Source organism: Erpetoichthys calabaricus, chromosome 2, assembly GCF_900747795.2.
Source record: "Erpetoichthys calabaricus chromosome 2, fErpCal1.3, whole genome shotgun sequence".
Lineage (NCBI taxonomy): Eukaryota > Metazoa > Chordata > Cladistia > Polypteriformes > Polypteridae > Erpetoichthys > Erpetoichthys calabaricus.
The window spans coordinates 179449191-179470738 of NC_041395.2; the positions used below are offsets into that span (position 1 = coordinate 179449191).

General features: G+C 35.5%; 1 protein-coding gene across 2 annotated transcripts in view; it reads right to left on the reverse strand.

The window, feature by feature from the left end:
- Positions 1-20147, reverse strand: part of LOC114646589 (mothers against decapentaplegic homolog 6-like) — a 28737-nt gene extending 8590 nt beyond the window's left edge. The window contains exons 1-3 of one of the 2 annotated variants that reach the window (XM_028794850.2): positions 20086-20147; positions 2637-2718; positions 1955-2388 (exon numbers count right to left, since the gene is read on the reverse strand). In XM_028794850.2, coding sequence (XP_028650683.1) covers positions 1955-2363 — 409 coding nt within the window. In that variant the 5' untranslated portion in view covers positions 2364-2388; positions 2637-2718; positions 20086-20147. Of the gene's footprint in view, positions 1-1954; positions 2389-2636; positions 2719-3789; positions 3952-20085 lie in introns of those variants that run through there. The other variant, XM_028794849.2, reaches the window with a different exon arrangement.
- Positions 20148-21548: the final 1401 nt, after the last annotated feature.

The window sequence follows — 21548 nt, forward strand, 5'->3', positions numbered from 1 at the left end:
TGATGAAGGCCACTGTGCTCGTTGGGACCTTCAAAGCAGCAGAAATTTTTCTGTAACCTTCCCCAGATTTGTGCCTCGAGACAATCCCGTCTCGGAGGTCTACAGACAATTCCTTTGACTTCATGCTTGGTTTGTGCTCTGACATGAACTGTCAACTGTGGGACCTTATATAGACAGGTGTGTGCCTTTCCAAATCCTGTCCAATCAACTGAATTTACCACAGGTGGACTCCAATTAAGCTGCAGAAACATCTCAAGGATGATCAGGGGAAACAGGATGCACCTGAGCTCAATTCTGAGCTTCATGGCAAAGGCTGTGAATACTTATGTACATGTGCTTTCTCAATTTTTTTATTTTTAATAAATTTGTAAAAATCTCAAGTAAACTTTTTTCACGTTGTAATTATGGGGTGTTGTGTGTAGAATTCTGAGGAAAAAAACGAATTTAATCCATTTTGGAATAAGGCTGTAACATAACAAAATGTGGAAAAAGTGATGCACTGTGAATACTTTCTGGATGCACTGTATAACATTAGATACAAATAATATCCATATAAAACACTAAATAAAGATAAATACAGTAAAAACACATCTTTAAATTAGAATAAGAGACAATAAACCAGAATTAAAATACAAAATATACAAAACATTACAACAAAATTCTGAACAAATAACATAATTTGTGCCACAAACACAATTTATCCTTAGCACCTGGACAGTGAGGAGTATCTGAAAAAAGGGTCAGAATGTCAGTGTAACTTGAATGCCTTCCTGATCAAATGTATTTTAAGTTGTTTTTAAAGGAATGAATTGTGTTAGCTTTTCATATTTGAGTCCATACAGGACTTCTTCTAAAATGTTGGTTCTACAGCAAACAATTTTCACATAATTAATGGTCAGGGGGCACTATGAAACAGTCCAAGATGATTTTACTGGCTTAAACAGCATTACTTTCTCTGAGAAAATAATTATGTTTGGCAGTCAAGCTCACTAAATTGATTATGGTCAAAACCCACATAGTCAGAAGCTGCTAAATCTACCACTAAAAAAGCATGGCTAAGTTATGATGTGAATTGTGTACTACAAAACCTAATCATGTCATATTTAGTGTGGTAAAGTCATGTAGTGAAATCCTGAAGAAAAGGTCAACTTTTACTTTAAAGAACTGTGCCAAACATGCCATTAGGGGGCACTCTGACACTACACGTGAAGATTTGTCACTGGGTTTGTTAAATTGAAACTGCAGCAAAGTAAATCAAACACCTGATTATGAAAATGTATGGTGTATTGTCAGTTTCTTTAACAAAGTGGATTTATTTGAAAATGTTTACACTATGTTTTTAAATTACTATTTTTTAGAAGAAATTTTGTCAAAATATATGTCTTGACTTACCACACCTGCACATAATCACAAAAAGGCATACATTTCATAAATGGTGTACTTCTGTTAAGATATCTTATGATTATTGATTTACTGAGGATTTACTAAATAAATTAAACTTTGAATGTACATTTTATTCAGGACAGCATGGCAGAACATTGGACAGCATTGCTGCATCATAGCTACAGCAGAGTTCATATGGGTTCAGATTTGACATTTGGTCATTGTCTGTTTAGGGTCTGCAGATATCTTGACAACCTTGAATTAGATGAAGGGAATCTGAGAATGCCGTGTTATGTCACAATATTTGCATACTTTCAAGATTTTTTTGAAAACTATCAGTCATTTAAAATATGTAATAAAGGTTGTGAGGTTTGGTAGCGTAACCTAGAAGTCCAATTTAGTAATTTGTGCCTTCAAACAAGTTACTTATCTTGCTCTATTTGAAATGCATTAAAGTGCTTTAAAGATTTTGTTATTACTAGATGTCAAATTTTTATCATTAAAGTAAACATAACTATCTACTTCAAAACAAGGAAGTTTCTTACCAATACATTATTGAGTTTGCTCCTACCTGGTTCAGCAAGCCTGCTGAAATGGTAAGGGTTAACACAAACAAGACCTCGATCCCCATCCCGCTTGGCAAAATCTGGACAGCAATGTAGCCTCTTGATTTCATGCTGGTATCGAAGGTCTGGCCAGCGAAAAAGACGACACAGAAGTAGTTGTGGTGTGAGCTGTGCCCATCCTCCAGGTGCTGTGGGTCCAGATCTGATTTCTGTGCGTGGCACTAACACACATGCAGAGTCTCCTGCTCCACCGCTGTTCAAGGCCTCACACAGCCGCTCTAACTGTTCCAAGCGCAACCGTTGGAAAATTGAGCGAGCTGCTAGCTTCAGGGATGCCACATCCCCATCTTCGACACCCGTGCATCGGCTAGACCATAGCCGCCGTAGTAAAACTGAGCGCCGACACCCAAACATGCAACACTCAATCAAAGGATATAATCTGTAAAGATCAAAAATAATCCGAGTCACTTATGGTTAGAAAGATGACCATATACAGATCTCAATTTGTAGTCTTAAAAAGCCCTTCTGTTTGTGATCCTTTTGGTAACAACATGAAACAAAATGTCAAACATAAAATCAAGATAAGGAAACATAAGGGAAGAAGTTTTGGAGATGTGATAATAATGAAAGATTTATCATTTTAAAGTTGGACAGAGCTCATGATCATAAACAAGAGGGTTTTTTTACCTTTTCAGTTCTGTTCATTTTTTTACTAAGTTTCACTCTGCAGAAATCTGGTGGTTTCTGGAATGATCTGGTGATGATAAACCTGTAAAATCCACATGAACCCCAAAAAAGGTTAAAATATTCAATGAGAATTAAATCTATCTATCTATCTATCTATCTATCTATCTATCTATCTATCTATCTATCTATCTATCTATCTATCTATCTATCTATCTATCTATCTATCTATCTATCTATCTATCTATCTATCTATCTATGTCTGTCTGTCATGTGCAAAACCACAAATATGTACAGCAGACTTCAAGGAATCTTTACTTTTATTGTAACTTAGATTTCACACCAATCTAAATATTTGTATCTTTTACAGCTTTCTCTGATTCTTGCTTTAAAATACATATCTAAGACTTTTATAACATTGAAAAATATAAATATATTCTTAATCACTCTTGTTGTTGCTGTTTTCCTTTTCCTGGTGTACAATTAACCAAATTAAGAGTTGTATGAAATAAATAGAACAAATCATAATTAAAATTATTCTTTAAAATTTTATGCAGCATTAATTAACAAGTTGTCATTACAATTATACTAATGTTGAAATCAATGCTCCAAAAGCATTTATAAATTGATGCCAAAATAGATGAAGCTTTTTTATGTTTTACATTCTCTAATCATCAGTCAGATCTGACCTTGATTATGCCCATCATTACTTAAGAATTTTGGTGAATTATTATTTTAATTATTAATAAAAACATCCTAAAGCAGATCCTTGGGGAGGTGTAAAATTTTAGCAGTGTTCTTTCTAAATGTCTTAGAAATGCCACTTCCCAGGAACTTATTTCTTCAAATATTTTCCAAATTTCCTTCAGTAGAGAACAAATTCTGCCATGCAATGTTATAATATCAAAGTGTTAAAAATATTTTTCTTTTTAATGAAGAAATAAAAGATTTGCATTGTTCCTGCCTCTAAGTAAAAACTCAAGAACTGGCACCAGTACATTCCCGAATAACTTTGCATCCTCATTCAGTGCTCCCATTGAAGCGTGCTATTGCTGACCTTCCATTCGTTAGACGGTGATATGACTTTAAGTTTAATCCATTTATTTTAGCTCAGACTACCCTACAATTCATAGTGACATCCAAAGACCTTGCCTACCAGAAAAGTCCAGCTGATGGCAAGTACAAACAAGGTCCTGTAGAGAATGATGTCTGATTTGTGTTTGGGTCCGGGATCTCTCCTGCTACCCCAATTATGCAACTTCAGTTTCAAAAACACACTGACTCCAGACTGCTTGGCATCACTTAACAGCAGGAAAAAACAATAGCCGACTGCGTGTGTGAGTGAACGTGTTGTAATGGGGGGCGGGGGTCTGGTTGGGTGGGGTGGGGGGGCGAAGACACAGACGACTTAAACAGCTCCAGCCCCTTTTCAAAGTGATCGGTGCAATACGAAAGCTAGGAAGCCAACAGAATTCACTTCATCAAAGCTAGTCCGGTATGTGTCTCTCTTTTTCCTTGGCACTATAAGGAAATGCCTGTTGTCATGCCTTCACTCCAATGACAATCTGCCACTTCAGAGCAGTGACATTGGCAAGAACAGTTATAAGAATATTAACTAAACACGTCGTACCTGTAGAGAGATCGTTCAGTGCAATTACCCCGGTACACTGCATTCTTATTTGGATAAAAAAAAACAAAATCAGTTTGTTTTTTTTTTTGGCTCAGGCAAGAAAATGAATACTGAGCCATAAAAGGGGTGTGCTTTGTGACTGAAAACTCAGACTCTGCCGTCAGAGAGCCTTATCATCCTATCAATGTTTCTTCCTGTTCAGGATTTGGCACTTCCCCCTGAGATAAGGGAGGCCCTGGCGCCATCGACTCTGTTTTCTTACTTCCTTTCTGCATGGCCTACACAGGAAACATAGCCAGCACGTTGCCTGAAGGAACAAAATGCCTGAATTAGAGTAACCTCCACCCCCAGCTATGACTGCATCCTATCCTGTCTCGCAAATCTTTGCTGTCTCTCTCCCATTGTGAGAATTAGGGAAAGAGTAGAGAAACTTTGTCAACACAGGCTAGCCATATGTGTCATGTTTGAAAGCCTCCACTGAAATCTTTAGGAGATGGACTGCAGCTTTGAAGAAGCCACATTAAACGGTGCCTCTTCCACACGCTCATGTTGTTCAGTGAAGACCTCTTTCAATCATAGCAAAACATGCTACAAATTAGATTTATTTAATTAAATATTCGTGATATTAAGAAAGTATTTTAGTTTTTGAAATTTTAATGCTTTCTATTGAATGGTTAAATGGCAACTTTAACAAATAGAAAAAGAAAACTGTTCTGCAAGTCATGTTACATTAAATGAGGTTCCCCTGCAAAACTCAACGTAGTCTGAGGAAGCTGCTGCTATTGAAGTTTGTTTAACCTTGGACTATTATAGTCAAAAACTGTACACTTTTCCAAAGCTTGAAAGACAATACACCCCCAGCTCACAGACTTAAGAAGCACAATTTCCATGGCTGCAAGTCACACAAAGAGCAAAGTGACTCAAACCCAGTGACCTTTTAGAGATTCAGGGCCCCAGCCAGGCTGTCCCAAGACGGAGCCCAGGCTTCAGAGCTTATCTGTGAGCCATGGAGACAGGAAGCCGTCTGGGAGACAGACAGAGAGAGAAAACCCTGCCGGTCATATCACTCAGACTATAATTATGTCCAAGCACTTTTTGTGCACAATTAAATGACTATATTTAGGCAATTGCACAAAATATTTATTATGATATAATTTAGAAAGCATATCCACCCTGAATGTGTAGCAGTTAATGAGGATATGTTAAACAATTAGAAGAATGATTTGCTAATGCACAAAGGCACATCTTATTTACCATGTTGTTGACAGTATAATTTCAAGGTTTATAAATTGAAACCTTCTTTGGATTGTAGGCAAATGGTAGTGAAGTGTTTACAGCTCCCTTCCAGTTTCAGGAACCTAGGTTTGAATCCTGATGGCATCATTGTTTAGGTGACCTGCAACCTGGTCTGGGCATTTACTCTCCCAGTAGTCCAGTTTACACACATACCCCAAAGACTATAATATTTGGTTAATTCACAACTCAAAGTGGGCTCAGTGTAGCTGTAGAGATTGCTTACTGCCTTGTTATCTATGCTTCTGAGATGGTCTCCAGCTCCCCACAACCTTCTGATTTACAAAGTAGTTGCAAAGAATAAAATTGTTAAGTTGAACTTTGGTAGGGCTAATTTTGAGCAGATGTGACAATATCTAAGGAGGATAAACTGGGATAAGCTTTTAAGTGTGGAGACAGTCAAGGAGCAGTGGAAAAGGTTTAAAAATATTTTACATGTAATGCAGGACAGATACATACCTAAATTTGGAATTAATATGAAAATAAAAAAAACTCCATGGTGGAGTAACACAAATTTAAAAAAGAAGTTGCAAAGGAAAAAACTGCTTTATAAGGCATATAAGACTAATGACTGCAAAGTGAATCGTAGAGCGTATGAGAACATGAGGGCAACCATTAAGAAGGATATCAGGGAGGCTAAAAGACAGTTGGAGAGGAATATAGCAAATAAGGCAAAAGAAGACCCTAAGAAGATTCTTGCAGTATTTTAGTAGTAAAAGAATAATCAAGGAGGAGGTGAAATGCATCAGAAATAGTAAAGGAGAATTAAAAGATACAGACAATGAAATAGCAGATGCCCTAAACTTACATTTTTTTGAGGTGTTCACAAGTGAGCAAGTCGATAACCTCCTAGAGGTAACAGGGACTACTAAGGAGGTACTGAGGGATTTTGAAATTGTAGAGGGAGAAGTGCTTCTCAGATTAAATAAGCTGAAATCAAACAAATCACCAGGACCAGATAATATTTATCCTCGTGTTCTTAAGGAGGCTAGTGAGTACATATATAAACCCTTGACACATATTTTTAGGAAGTCATTGCGTACTGGAGAGATTCCGAAGGACTGGAAAATGGCAAATATCATCCCATTATATAAAAAGGATGACAGGGCAGATCCACACAACTATAGGCCAGTAAGCTTAACATGCATCACAGGAAAATTAATGGAAGGAATTATTAAGGATAAGATTGAGCAACACCTGACAAGGACAGGAGTAATTCTGAACAGTCAGCATGGTTTCAGAAGAGGGGGGTCGTGTTTTACTAACATGTTGGAATTCTATGAGGAGGCAACAAAAGGATACGATCAAAGTGGAGCATATGATATTATTTATCTGGACTTTCAGAAAGCATTTGATAAGGTGCCACATGAGATGTTGGGCATCAAATTAAAAGAAGTGGGAGTTCAGGGTGATGTTTTTAGATGGGTGCAGAATTGGCTCAGACACAGGAAGCAGAGGGTGATGCTGCGAGGAACCTCATCAGAACTGGCCGATGTTAAGAGTGGTGTTCCACAGGGGTCAGTGCTAGGGCCACTGCTATTTTTAATATATATAAATTATTTAGATAGGAATATAAGTAACAAGCTGGTTAAGTTTGCAGATGATACCAATATAGGTGGATTTGCAGATAATTTGGAATCCATTATATCATTACAGAAGGACTTGGATAGCATACAGGCTTGGGCAGATTTGTGGCAGATGAAATTTAATGTCAGTAAATGTAAAGTATTACACATAGGAAGTAAAAATGTTAGGTTTGAATACACAATGGGGGGGTCTGAAAATCGAGAGTACACCTTATGAGAAGGATTTAGGAGTCATTGTGGACTCTAAGCTATCGACTTCCCAACAGTGTTCAGAAGCCATTAAGAAGGCTAACAGAATGTTAGATTATATAGCACGATGTGTGGAGTACAAGTCCAAGGATGTTATGCTCAACCTTTATAATGCACTGGTGAGGCATCATCTTGAGTACTGTGTGCAGTTTTGGTCTCCAGGCTATAAAAAGGACATAGCAGCACTAGAAAAGGTTCAGAGATGAGTGACTAGGCTGATTCCAGGGCTACAGGGGTTGAATTATGAGGAAAGATTAAAAGAGCTGATCCTATACAGTTTAAGCAAAAGAAGATTAAGAGGTAACATGATTGAAGTGTTTACAATTATGAAGGGAATTAGTACAGTGGATCAAGACTTATTTTAAAATGAGTTCATCAAGAACACGGGGACACAGTTGGAAACTTGTAAAGGATAAATTTCACACAAACATTAGGAAGTTTTTCTTTACACAAAGAACGATAGACACTTGGAATAAGCTACCAAGTAGTGTGGTAGACAGTAAGACGGTGGGGACTTTCAAAACTCGACTTGATGTTTTTTTGAAAGAAATAAGTGGATAGGACTGGCGAGCTTTGTTGGTCTGAAAGGCCTGTTCTAATGAGTATTCTAATGAGTGAATGAATGGACTTTTGATTTATGTCATCTTTGTATTTTATGTAAGCACTGTTGCGAAGCGACTACAAAGAATTCAAGTGCAAGGTTAATCCCCAGTACTGAGTTACTCTGTGACTCTGCTGAGTCACTAACCTGCCCGTTCTTCAATTCTGCTAATATCAACAATTTAACAAAAACCTACTCTTAGCTTGGCTTAATTAATTTTCATGCTTTACATTACCATCATTAGAAGCTTCAAGACAACTTGTAAGAACCATTTGTTATTTAATTAGGTTATGTTAATTTGATAGAAGCATTTTCCTAGTTATGTTAAAACATTTGCCTATATATTAGTGCCTACTCAATATAAGGTTCTATTATAACCAATACAAGCTAACTTGTAAATGGAATATTCTAATTATTGCTTGTAATTCTGACAGAGACTAGTTCAGTTTATGATCTGCTTTGCAGTTGGTCAGGCATGGAGGGCAGTTTAAAACTGTACTGAATGTACTGAAGTGAAGCCTATGTAAGTTTCCCGTAGAAAAGTGACACAAGTATAGAAAGTAACAGAATTTTATCTTGAGATTGCTGAGATTGTAATGAAACAAAGAAGAAATATTTTTCTCTTTTTTGCCTTTTATTCTGCGTGTGTAGTAACTTTTTTCTGAATTTTTTGTGATTTGTTCTTTTTTAAATTTTCGCTAAACCTTTTTAAAACAAACTTTATTGGACTGAGGAATTTTTACTGTTACGCATTTGACTCATGCTGGATCCTACCTTGGAAACTCAATAACTGCTTGATTTTGAGAAATGGAAAAGACACAGCTACACAACTGTTAAAGAAATACAGTGTGTGTATATATACAGTATATATATACTAGCTGATTACCCAGTGGCTTTGCTCACTGAGTGCAAGGGAAAAAAATAAAATGTAGTATTTATAAAATAAGTTTGTTAATTGCCAATTTTATTTTTCAACAAATAAAGAGCACTTACAATAACATAGAAATCAATATAAACAACATTATTAACATCATTATCATATGAGAATATGAAGTAATATATAAGAAGCACATTGCATATAAATATAAAATTATTAAACAGTAAAATCTTCTTCTATAATACGCTACCGTGGCAGTTCGTTTGTCTGTCCAGGATTTTAAATCACCTGTAGCTCGCAAACCGTTTCACCTATTGACTTGAAATTTGGTACACATATACTAAGTGACGTCTACTATCCGCTTTCGGGGTGATGATTTTATTACTCTTTTTATCTTTATTTTATTGTAGAATCAACTCTAAGCAGCGCGCAGCAGGCCAGCCGTGAGGCGCATGCGTATGGGCTCCGTTCTCATTCCCTACCACCTTCGCTAATCATTCTTGAGGCAGATTGAAGACTTAAGTGCCAGATTAAGTGAAAGGTTAAAGAAAACTTACTAAGTAATTGCAACACAAAAACTAACTTAATCAGTTTTAACACGAAAAGATTCCGACAAAAGAGAAGCAGCGGGCCACTAGGGTGGAGAAAAGAAGATCTGCTCAGGAAGCAGCAAGCACATCAATCTCTGAGCAAACGAATGCTAAACATACAGAGAAAGGATGAATACTATGAATGCTCAAGTCAAGTGTATTCACTGCACGTTATCATGCAGTGCGCCGTTACTGGTATTTTGATAAAAGAATTTGAACAACATATAAGAAGCGTATAAATTATTAAACAGTAAAACATTAACATTTAAGAAGTAAAGATACATTGAGTACTACTGCAGTGCTTTCAGGTATACTACATTTTTTGTTTGCCCATTACGTGTATAAATGTATACATTTTTTGGTGTACCTACCGAGAACACGCGACATATAACTGACCGTGGGAGAAGCATGGATTTTAAATACGCGTTGAGTTAATCTGCTGGTGTCCCTCGTGGAATAACTGATAATGTTTGACGAAAATCTCCTGCAAGTAAAACGACAGTACCTCCCATTATTTTGGTAGGATCACTGAGATCTTGCATTGTTCGGTTCAAGTCTTCATAAGCTCTTTTATGTGCCATGGTGAACTCATCCCAAACTATTATCTTTGAATGTTGCAAGACTTTTGCCTTTCCAGAGCCCTTGCGTATGTTGCAAATTGGATTTTCGTCGTGAGCAAGGTTTAATGGTAATTACAATGCCGAATGTGCTGTACGGCCTCCATCTAATAATGTAGAAGCGATTCCCCATGAAGCTACAGCCAGAGCTATGTCACCATTCGCTCTCTTGGCAAGAATCAGGTTTATTAAGAATGTTTTTCCTGTTCCTCTGTGGTCATACGTAATTTCCGTTTCAAACGCTCATACGTAATTTCCGTTTCAAACGCGAAAAAATTTTTACATATACAGATAATTATATATATATGTCATGTGTGTGTATATATAATATTTAGATAGATGTAGATATAGATATTCATACTACAGTATATGGCCAAAAGTTTGTGGACTCATGACCTTCACACCTACATGAGCTTGGTGAGCATCTCATTCTAGAACCATGGGCATTAATATGGAGACACCCTCCAATCCTCCTTGCAGTTATAGCAGCCTTCAAAATCTTGAGGAAACTCATCCAACAAGAGTGAAGTGTGTCTGTTGGAATTTTTACCCATTTGGTCAAAAGAACATTTGTGAGCACAGGTACTAATGTCGAATGAAAAGACCTGGCTATCAATCAGCATTCCAATTCATCAAGAGATATTAAACAGGGTAAAGGTCAAGGTAGAACACTTCAGTTCCTCCACACCAAAATGGTCAAACCATGCCTTTACGAATCTGGCTTAGGGCAAAGTGGCCACAGTCATGCTGGAATGGTAAAGAGGGCCTTCCCCAAATTGTTAACACAAAGTTGGAGGCACACAATTGTCTACAATGTCTTTGAATTCTATAGTGTTAATAACTTTCACCAGAGGCAAGAGGCATACCTGATGCCCTGAAAAACAGTCCAAAACCATCGTCTCTGTTCTGGAAAACTGTACAGTAGACACTAAGTAGACTATAAGGTAGTGTTTCTCCTAGTATCTATCATACCATGATTCATCCATCAGAGTGGCAAATAGTGAAGTGTGATTAATCACTTCAGAGAACACATTTCCACTGCTCCAAAGTCCAGTGGCGGTGTGTGTTACATAACTCCAGCTGACGCCTAGCATTGCATATAGTGATCTTATGCTAATGTACACCTACTTATTCATGGAAACCTATTTCATGATGCTCCCAACACACAATACATTTGCTAGTGTTGTTTCCAGAGGCAATTTGGAACTCTGTTGTATGTAACTCATCAATGAATAGGTGATTTTTACACGTTATGCACTTCAGCAATTGGTGGCCCCACTCTGTGAGTCTGTGTGGTGTACCACTTTGTAGCTGAGCTGGTTTCCCTCGCAGATGCTTCCACTTTACAGTAGTAGCAGTTACAGTTGACTGAGACAGATTACATACTGACTTGTTGGCAAAGGTGACATTGTATGACAGTGCCACATTTAAAGTCATTAAGCTCTTCAGTACAACTCATTCTGCTGCCAATGTTTGTCAATGGAGTTTACATGGCTATGTGTGTGATTTTATGCACCTGCTATCAATAGGTCTGGCTGAAACACCTCAACTTAATCATTTAGAGGGATGTCTACATACTTTAGGTCATATAGTGTATTTAGTATGTGCACATTTGTTAATATTGAATGTTGTTCTGCATTTTATTTTACATATATCGTTTGTACGTACAATAATCTCAATTGACTGATTGGGAGCTGTGTTATATATAAGTCTAAATTTCATTGATAACAGAAAGAAATTCAAAGTAATTAATAAGTTCAGTATAATAAGTAATTAATTCCAACAGGTTTATTCATCTATAATCTAACCATCTTATTCCTTTTCTAAGGTTATAGAGACTGAAATCCTAACCTTATAGCACAAGGTGTAAGGAAAGAATGAACCTTGGATGGTCCATTAAATCATGAAATGTCAGTCAGTCATTTTCAAACCTGCTTCATTAAAATTTTCTTAACAGCACTGGAAACAAGGCAGGATTCAGTCTTAGACAGGGTACCAGTGCATCATAAAGATTAAGAAATGTTCTGTATTAGTTTATATGTGGTGTTATATCCAAAAAAAATATTTTGAACAGATACCTCTTCTTGTAAGTATTTATGTCATTAAACAAAATTACCAAAGACGAAAACTATGGAAGGAACCCAAGTTTGTTTTGTGATGAACTGCAAGGGGAAGATAATGCCAAATTACCACTAGAATGGCACAGGACAGAATGAGGTTCCATACAACCCCATCAAATGAAAGAAAGACAGAGAGACTCTGCATGTTACCCTGAGAGGGCAGAGGCTGTCCGCAGGTTTTAGACCCTGAACTGAAACAGGCAATGACACCAGAAAAAAGGGAGCAGCTTCTGGGAACACGTTGGTAACATTTTCTTCGAATTCTAGAGTGCAGGAAACCTGGCTTATGCTTTTGGTGTCTGACAATCTGTAACCAAAGAGAGACTATGAAATTATGGCATCTTATCTGATAGATACTGGACCTCTAATAAGCTTGTAGACACTGAGACCCAACTGGGAATTGACAAGGCATTAAAAACTTTTTAAGGCAGTGGGTGGAGGGGAGTTTGGGTGAAAGCTTACCAGCAGAAGAAGGGGACCAGGGTCTGGAGAAAGAGAGGTGGTAAGAGGGATGTGGTACTTGGAAAGTGGCTAACTCACTACACATGATAGACACTGAATGGCTAGGGTCAACAGAGTCTTTTTCTTATATTCAGGATTTTAGATGATGAAGTTTTAAAATGCACCCAAAAAAGCACCGTTGCTCAACAGATGTACTCAATATGTTTGCATGAACTGGATTTTCATACATTTGTTACTGCTTTGGCTAGCTGTGTTGCAGTAATCCATTAATTAGTTAATCTGGCCATGTCTGTTTTTACACAGTATGTCTTATATTTTACAATGATTATTATGATTGAAAGGAATCAAGTAATTCATGAGTTCACAGAAAAAGGAAGGATTTAGCGGTGGTTAAAAAAATGTTAACAGTTCAATACATGAAATAAGAACCTACAGGTATAAATACTGTAAGAATAGTCATTTCAGACTGGTAATGGAAAGTCAGCACTCAGAACATGGATGGATTAGATGAAAGGTAAAAGATGTGGAAGTAAACTAGCTTCCCACACAGAAAGATGAACTAAACTTCACAGCTTTTTGAGATACAGAGAAGTTCACAGGGAAATGCAGAAGCCACAATTAAATAAAATTATTGTATCATACAAAATAAATAATGCAATGCACTAGCAAAAAAATATATATATAAAACATAAATTAACTGAGCCATAACAGCAACAAAGATACCTTGGATTTCTGTTGTTTGTTAACTTATTTTTATTTTTTTTATTATGTGTAATAACACACATATTTGGCAAATTTAGCTAATTACAGAAACTTAACTGCTGTTTAATTCTGTAACTGCATGTGACAAAAGTAGCCATATAAAACTGTCATGACCCTATAATTTGAGAGAGTGAGTATCTTCTTATAATCTGTGCTATAAACATAATATCTTTACATATTATAAGGAACAGGAGTGTGTATATATTTGTATACAGAGGATGTTTGTTTGTGTGTGTATATATATATATATATCATGTCACACATGTGTGCCAGAGGGTCACCTTCCAAGCACACCTAAGGTATGTGGTACCACCTCAGGAACAGAGGGGGTGCTGTCGCTAACAGTCTTGTCTCCTTTTTCCCCTCATAGCCTCAAAAAAATGCCTTGTAAGGCCAAGGAAGCTCTGCCCCTTCCAGTTCGCTCAGTATAAAAGGTAGACACTTACAGAAGGTGGCGTCTCATTTTGAACCTGACCGCCATAAAGATCAAGAAGCAGTGGCAAAGTGCATCCTTTAAAAGGGCACTTTTTCCAGGGGAATTGTCCCAGCCAGACAGCACCAATGAGCACATATTTTAATTAAAAGATTTCTTTGGCAATGCGCTGTATCAGTGCATGCTCCTAACTTCTCTTTCTGTTGGAATTAAAGAGAGGTTTGCCTGGTTGGCACTCTAAGCATTTGGCTTTTGCCCTACCTCATTATATATAGTTATGTAGTACAAGTCCAGCACAAACACAATTATTTATTCGTGAGGAACTCTTCCCAAAAGTTTACCCATGCAGAGCCACAGTACAAAAGCACAATAAGCACTACAGTCAAAGCACTCAACCCGTTGTCTTCTTTTACTTTCAGCCACTGCCTCCATTCCACCTTACGCAAGCTTCATCCTCCTAAGAGGGCTCAGCAATTCTTGCAGCACCCCCTGCCGACAACCCCGGGCGCCTAACAGGGCTGAGCAGACAAATACCAATTCCCATACAGCCCTGTGGTAATCCGAGGTGCCATCGCAATCTGGGGGGCTGGCAAGTTCGGGGGGGATAGCACCTTTCAAAAGCCATCTCTCTCTGACCTTCCTTTAAGAAGGCTTCCCAGCCGGGTAAAGATATCGGCCATCCCTCAATATTATATATATATATATATATATATATATATATATATATATGTATATGTACTGTATATGTATATGTATATGTTGTAAGCAGGTAAAAAATATAAATTAAAATCGCTAGTAATAAAGAGTAAGAGTAATAACATGTTTAAAGGATAATTGGATTATTTTATCCAAACATTATCTTTTTTTTTGGCATCCTGGAAACATTACCATATTCCAGGGGCAACAAGAACAGGACAGAAACCATCTGTTGAAGAATTCATGCAAACCCTTCAAATTAGGTATTTTTTGTTTTTTTCAATAATTAAACTAAACTAACAGAGCTATCCAATGTGCCTGGAGGAAGCTGCCAAAAACTGAAAGGGCAAGGTGTAAATCTTACACTCAGGCTAGTCCAGAAATTGCACAGGGGCATAAACCATTTCTCCATCATGATGCAGATTACAAGGAGACTTGCTTTATTGTTTGAAATTTATTTAAATTATAGTATACAAGATGATTTTTTAAAATCCTTTAATCACCTTGTATTAGGAATTTGTCATTTTTCACATACCCCAACTTACTCTCCAGAGAGTTTTGGGGTCAGAGCGCAGGGACAACTATTTGTATAGCACCCCTGGAGCAATTGCAGGTTAAGGGGCTTGCTCAAGGAGCAGCATTCCTTCTGTCACTGCCAGGATTCAAACCAGCAACCTTCAAGGTATCAGTCCAAATCCTTTAGCCACAAGTATGAGGGGACATATATGAACAGCTGCGTGACAGAATAAGAAGATTTGTATTATTTCTACATGTTGTACAGTTTTTGACCTTCTGTACTCATAATTAAAGTGATGTGTGACCAGGTTAGCCAGCGAATAAGCTTAGTATTTGGTATAGATTCTATTTGAATACTGTTTTTAATTGCAAACATTTTTTTCAAAACACTGCAAACTGTTACTTTAATGTAATGCCAGATGTTCTTGTCCTGCTCAGGGGTCCCAGTATACAGAAAGTGTATGAATTGACTTTACTCTCTTGAGATTTTCTTCTTGTTCAGAAAAAAAGTACTACCTACGGCAACTATGAAATGCATTTCTGTTTTAATCTCAGTCTACACTTTGCATAATTCAACTGCATGTTATGTAAATATCTTAATTTATCAATCACAAAAAGAAACAGGAAAAATCAATACTACAATCAGCTATGTGGACGTAACTTTTTTTTTTGTGCCACAAGAATAAAGAACTATTATAAAATACGCTAACCATTAATATAACTTGTGAAGTTTACAGTATTTATTCACCTAAAACATAATTGATATTTTATGTTTAGTGCCAGGAAACCCATCCTGGGCAGTCTACTGCAGGTCATGCTTGCATACTGTGGCTGTACGTGTTAATTATGGTGACTGTAATGCACATTTCCAACATCATAATATTGACTTCCCTGTACAGCAAGATTATGAACTGCATCAGCTGTTTGGAGATTTGTCTCTTGCTCAGAAAGTGCAGGCTTCTTCTCTGTGTAATCCACTGTTGTTTTGTTTTACAGCCTCTGTATCTGAACCTCCCCAATAAAATATCAAAACCTCCTAAAGGTAAAATGACAAAAGGATAGACAAATCAATGGTGCAATGGTAGCACAACTGCCTTGCGGTAAGGAGACCTGAGCTCACATTCTGGGTAGAGTTTGTGTGTTCTCCCCATGTCTGCATGGGTTTCCTTCAGAGGATCCGGTGTTCACCCACATGCCAAAAATATGCAGATTAAGGGAATTGGCAATGTTAAATTGGCCCTGATATGTGTGTGTGCTTACCCTGAGTTGGACTGGAGCATTGCCCAGGGATTTTGCCCACCTTGCACCTAATCTTTGCTTGGACTTGCTAGCCCACGACCTTACAAAACTAGAATTACTAATACTTTTTAAGTGTAGCCAAAGCATATAGACATGATAAAATAAAGAGAAGTTTCATACTTTTTTCATTTATTTTTGCAATTTATTTTAATTTCTGAAATATCTACCATTTCTTTTCACTTCCTATTATTTTATTTTTATTTATAGTAGTATAAATGTGTTGATGCACTACAGGAAAATATTTCCAAGGCTTTTTTCCACAAAACAAAATATTCTACTAGCAAGTTTTTTCACTTGGTGTTAAGTACAGTTTCACACCCAAACCCATAATATGTTCTAACATCAAACATTAATCCATCTTATTCCAATTGAGAACCCATAACCTCTCCACCATTACCCAATTTTGATGGCCCAAAAAATACATTAAGATTATTTTCTACATAAGCAGCATGCAATACCAGGCTATGTATTACATACTGTACAATAATGCATTATAATTGAGCTTGGGATGCATGGTCTCATCCCTGCTGTAAATAACAGACACACACAGGTAGCCTGGGCATTTACCATCGCTGTCATCTGCTGTCATTGCACTGTAAACCTGAACTTTCAACCTAGCAAGTTCTATCGTAAGGCTGGAAAGAGTATGGCATTGCCTTCTCAAAAAACATGGCATTTCTGTACCTTAATTTTGTTTTATTTTGGTCATATTATTACACTAATGAAGACAGTATATATACTCACTATAAACATGTAATATAGATATGGGTATTATGAATTCATCATTATACTGAAAATTACAAGAAATGGTGAACTAAAATATAAAAACTTTTGGTTTTGAAACATTGGTTTAATGCGTACAGTAACTTTGTTGTTTAATATAAGAACAATAGTAACAAGAGCAGCTATGCTTTTGTTTGTTTCCCTATTAGTTTAGGATATTCATTGTTAATATTTCATTTAAATCCCTTTTGATTTCACAGTTTATCTTTTACTTTTCAATACAGTTAAGGACATTTTAGTCCATTTTCTTTATTCTGTTTCATATGCTGTCTTCTGATATCCAGTTCTTTACACACATTTTCAAACAAAATTGTATAAAAAGTCTTCTGCGCTTGTAGTTCACAGCTAAGTGGCTGTTCCAGACTATCCTGTGGGATCAGATCGGGCATAAATTGTATTGTATACAGTACTTTTAAAATGTTTTGGTTTATATCTTCATAATGTTGGTTAACATTTATCATATATCCAGTATTACGTCTGACGTGTATAATTGGTTTGCACATGTATACTAACGGTAAATGTGTACGGTATTTATTATGGTTTTTGTATTAAATGTATTGATTTGCATATGCATATTATTGGAATGCTTTCATATGCTATTTGCAAGTTTATAAATATGATAACATCTACTTATGACTTTTTTGGCATATGCTTTTTGTTTACATATGGCTATGGTTTTAATGGTGGTGGATTTATCCTAACTTTTTTAGTGTCTATGTCCTCTTGGTCAGTCAAGTATATTTTTTTAATAATCTCCAGTATTACAGCCCCATTTATTTAATCTTGCTAGTTGTTTCTTATTTTCTAATATCCATGAATCCATCCATTTCAGATGTCTGCTTAATCTGAAACAAAGTCACAAGGGCCAATCCATGCAATACTAGCACGTCTTTTAAAAAGCCAGTTTTCACAAACCTAATATTTTGATAAAGACTGCAACCACCACAAGATGGTAGATAAATCCATATTACTCTTCTGCCTTTATTTACTAGCCAATTTCTCTTTCTATACATTTGGCTACCTATTTACTTGCTCACTCTCCAGCACTTCAAGGTTGGATTATGTTAAGGATCATTAGCTTAGGAGCCATAACCTTTCTCAGCAGCATCAGGTTTAAGAAAGGAGCAAATGCAGTACAGTACGGGACATCTATCCATGACAAAGCACACCCTTGCATACAAACTCAGGAACAGTTTACAATGGGCAAATAATCTCACACACACCTCTTTGTTGTTGTCCGAAGAAAACCAGAAAACAATGCACAAGGCAAGGGAAAAACATTCAATTCCACTCCGGCAGTGACTGCAATTCATTTTTTAGTTGGAGTTTGCTTGTTTTTATTGTTTCCAAGTAGTTTTTTTTCTGGGATCCAGAACAAATTCTGCTTAAATTTAAAATAGATTACTCAAATTTCTTTTGGTGACTATATTTCAGTTACCCAGTTTCCCGTCATATAACTACATGGGGGGAAAGGGAAAGGTTTTCTTTTTTCTCCATTTCTTTATTTTCCTTGATTTTAGTCTTGTATTCACTATTCTATTTGCTATCATTAAAGCAAACCACCTGCCAAAAAGTTATTTCCTTAGAAAAATAATAAAATATTAAAAAAAATGAAATAATAGTAAGGCCTTTGGTTAAAGCACATACAGTATTCTTAATCCATATCATATATGGATTATATATATGTGTTTTTATTTTAACAACCAATATCTAGTAAAAAAATGTTTTTTCAGCTGTGTTTTAAGGGTTTAAATGTGAAACAGCCTGTAAAATAGTAATAAAAATACAACCCATAGTAATACAGGAGTTTTACAGGTGTGGTTCTCAAATCTGGCCTTACGCTTTCCTCTGGGTGATGCAACTAATTTTCAAATTACAGTTATAAAATTGTTATTTATAAGATGTTAATTTCCAAAACATACTGTATTACTTTGTTATTTTTGAGATGATGATATATTGTATGTTCCTGAAATATACATCTGTATATACCTTACTGTTAGGTGCACATGACTAAAATTAAAGAATTAGATAGATAAATAGATAGATACTTTATTAATCCCAAGGGGAAATAGTATACTGTAGACATATAGTATTTATTTTACGTCTGATTTACTAATTTAAAGTATTCTGATTGTTACAGTACGGTACATTTTTTTTATCAATGTACACTTTTAGATATTCAGATATACTTAAATGGCTAATGTATTCCACACAACCTGGGATACAATTTTACCATTTTGCACTTAACAAATAGCAGTTCTCAGTTCACAGTTGATCCTCTCAGTTTATGTTATGTTATGCTATGAATGTACACTAAGAATAGTAGCACAATGAAGGTGTAATATTAGAAGCAATTGCTGTAGAACAAAATCAAAGTATCAACCAACTACTTTTTATGTTGACCACAATACCAGTATTTTGCAATATATTTTGAAATTGGCATATTATATTTTTCAAACCTTATCTAAATTTATTATTTTCAGCCATGAATTTACAGAACAGAAAGATGTACTGTATATTTTTAAATATCTACAAAGAAACACAGATTCCTAAACAAGATCACAGCAATGCTCAGCAGAATAGACACAATGCTTCCAGAAAAACATCATTAACAGTTTAGTTTTAAACTTTTTTTCTTACCTGACTACCATGTAAATTATTGTTGTAATGATGCATCAGATATATACATTTTGGGTAATAAAGCAGGCCTTTCATAACTAATATTACAATGAAAATAAAAAATGATTGTGACCTCAAATTATAGCTTGTGCAATACACACTACACTGTCCAAATAAATTGAAACTTGTTCAGCATGGCTGAAATGTTTCCTGAAATACATATACTATAATTTAAGCAGCACATATATGCTTCTTTTAATTTTTACATGAAATTCAGTTTTACATGAAATCATAGATCATATTAAAAGGTTTGTCCTACCAGTTGTATCCTGAGTTTTGCAAATGCTCACAGGAGACTGAAGATTAGTGACTTTGGTCTCAGGCACACAGATTATGCTGTGGCAATTTAGAGAGCAGGGAGGGAGAGAGAGAGAGAGACTCCAGACTATTTGGCATCATTAAGCTATTAGGAAAAAAAAAAAAAAAAACAATTGCTAATTTCACATGTAACTGAGTGATTGTGAATGGTTTGTATTGGATTAGCAGCGAATGGGCTGTGAATATGAGAATTAATGGCAGCTCACTTACAGGCAAAACACAGTAAATTGGTTTATCCTAAAATTAAAACTGCAAAAACTGGATCACAGAATATTAAAAAATATTGTATATTCCTAAGGTTACATTGTTTAAAATTGTATGGTTCTACTTGTTTGACTAAAAATTAAATTACATTTTTAGAAAGACTGCTAATTGGTAAAGTTCAAAACATTAAAAGCCAACAGAATGTGCAGAAATACTGCACTAAATTAAGACACATCAATTTACTTGCTTAATGTTTAAAATCTACATCAGTGACAAGTAACATACAATCAAAACTCACTTCATTGACAGAATTTTGGTGACATAACAAGCATTTAATTTTGAATTTAAAAACAATGTACATTAAATATCCATCCAGTGTCTAAGACCAACAAACTGAAACTTAGCATTAGCTTAAAGTTTAAGCATTAATGTTTAAAATATTTTAGATAATGCAAAAAGGCCCAAGGTAAGCAATAAAATGGGTCCATTTAAAAAAAAAAAAAAAAGTAAATATTTTCTTATTCACTTAATCACTTCTGCACCTCACTTTACAAATTAGTGATTTATTTTTAGTTTACTTAAACCTAAAAGAATTAAACAGTTCACAGACATTTTACATACTTTACTGTTGCTATGATTACAAGCTTGCAGATGAAAATAACTAAAGTCTTGTTTTTAATTTTATTGCTAACCTAACCAATAGGCAGCTTATTTTTGAGTTCAAAATTTGCTAAGATTATATTGAGTAGCTTTACGCATTACCTTACTAACTAATTAGTTAAAACAAGATTAAGCTTCTTTTCATTATGTAAAGCACTTTGAGCTACTTTTTGTATGAAAATGTGCTATATAAATAAATGTTGTTGTTGTTGTTGTAAGCAATCATCTTCCAGACCTGATAGCAGTGGATCTTAACACACAACCCCTTGAGATTATAACATCTATTAAGTAGATTGCTTAGCTTAAGAAAACATCAATAATTTACTGAATATATATATATATATATATATATATATATATATATATATATATATATATATATATATATATATATATATATATATATATAAAATCATTATTTGAGTTTTGCGTATTAATTTGAGTATTAAAGGTTCTTACTAAAAAAAAAAAAAATGGCCGTCCAGAGTTTATGTTTATCCTGGAAACACAAATAGTTCCGTCCATCCTTTGGTTAAACCT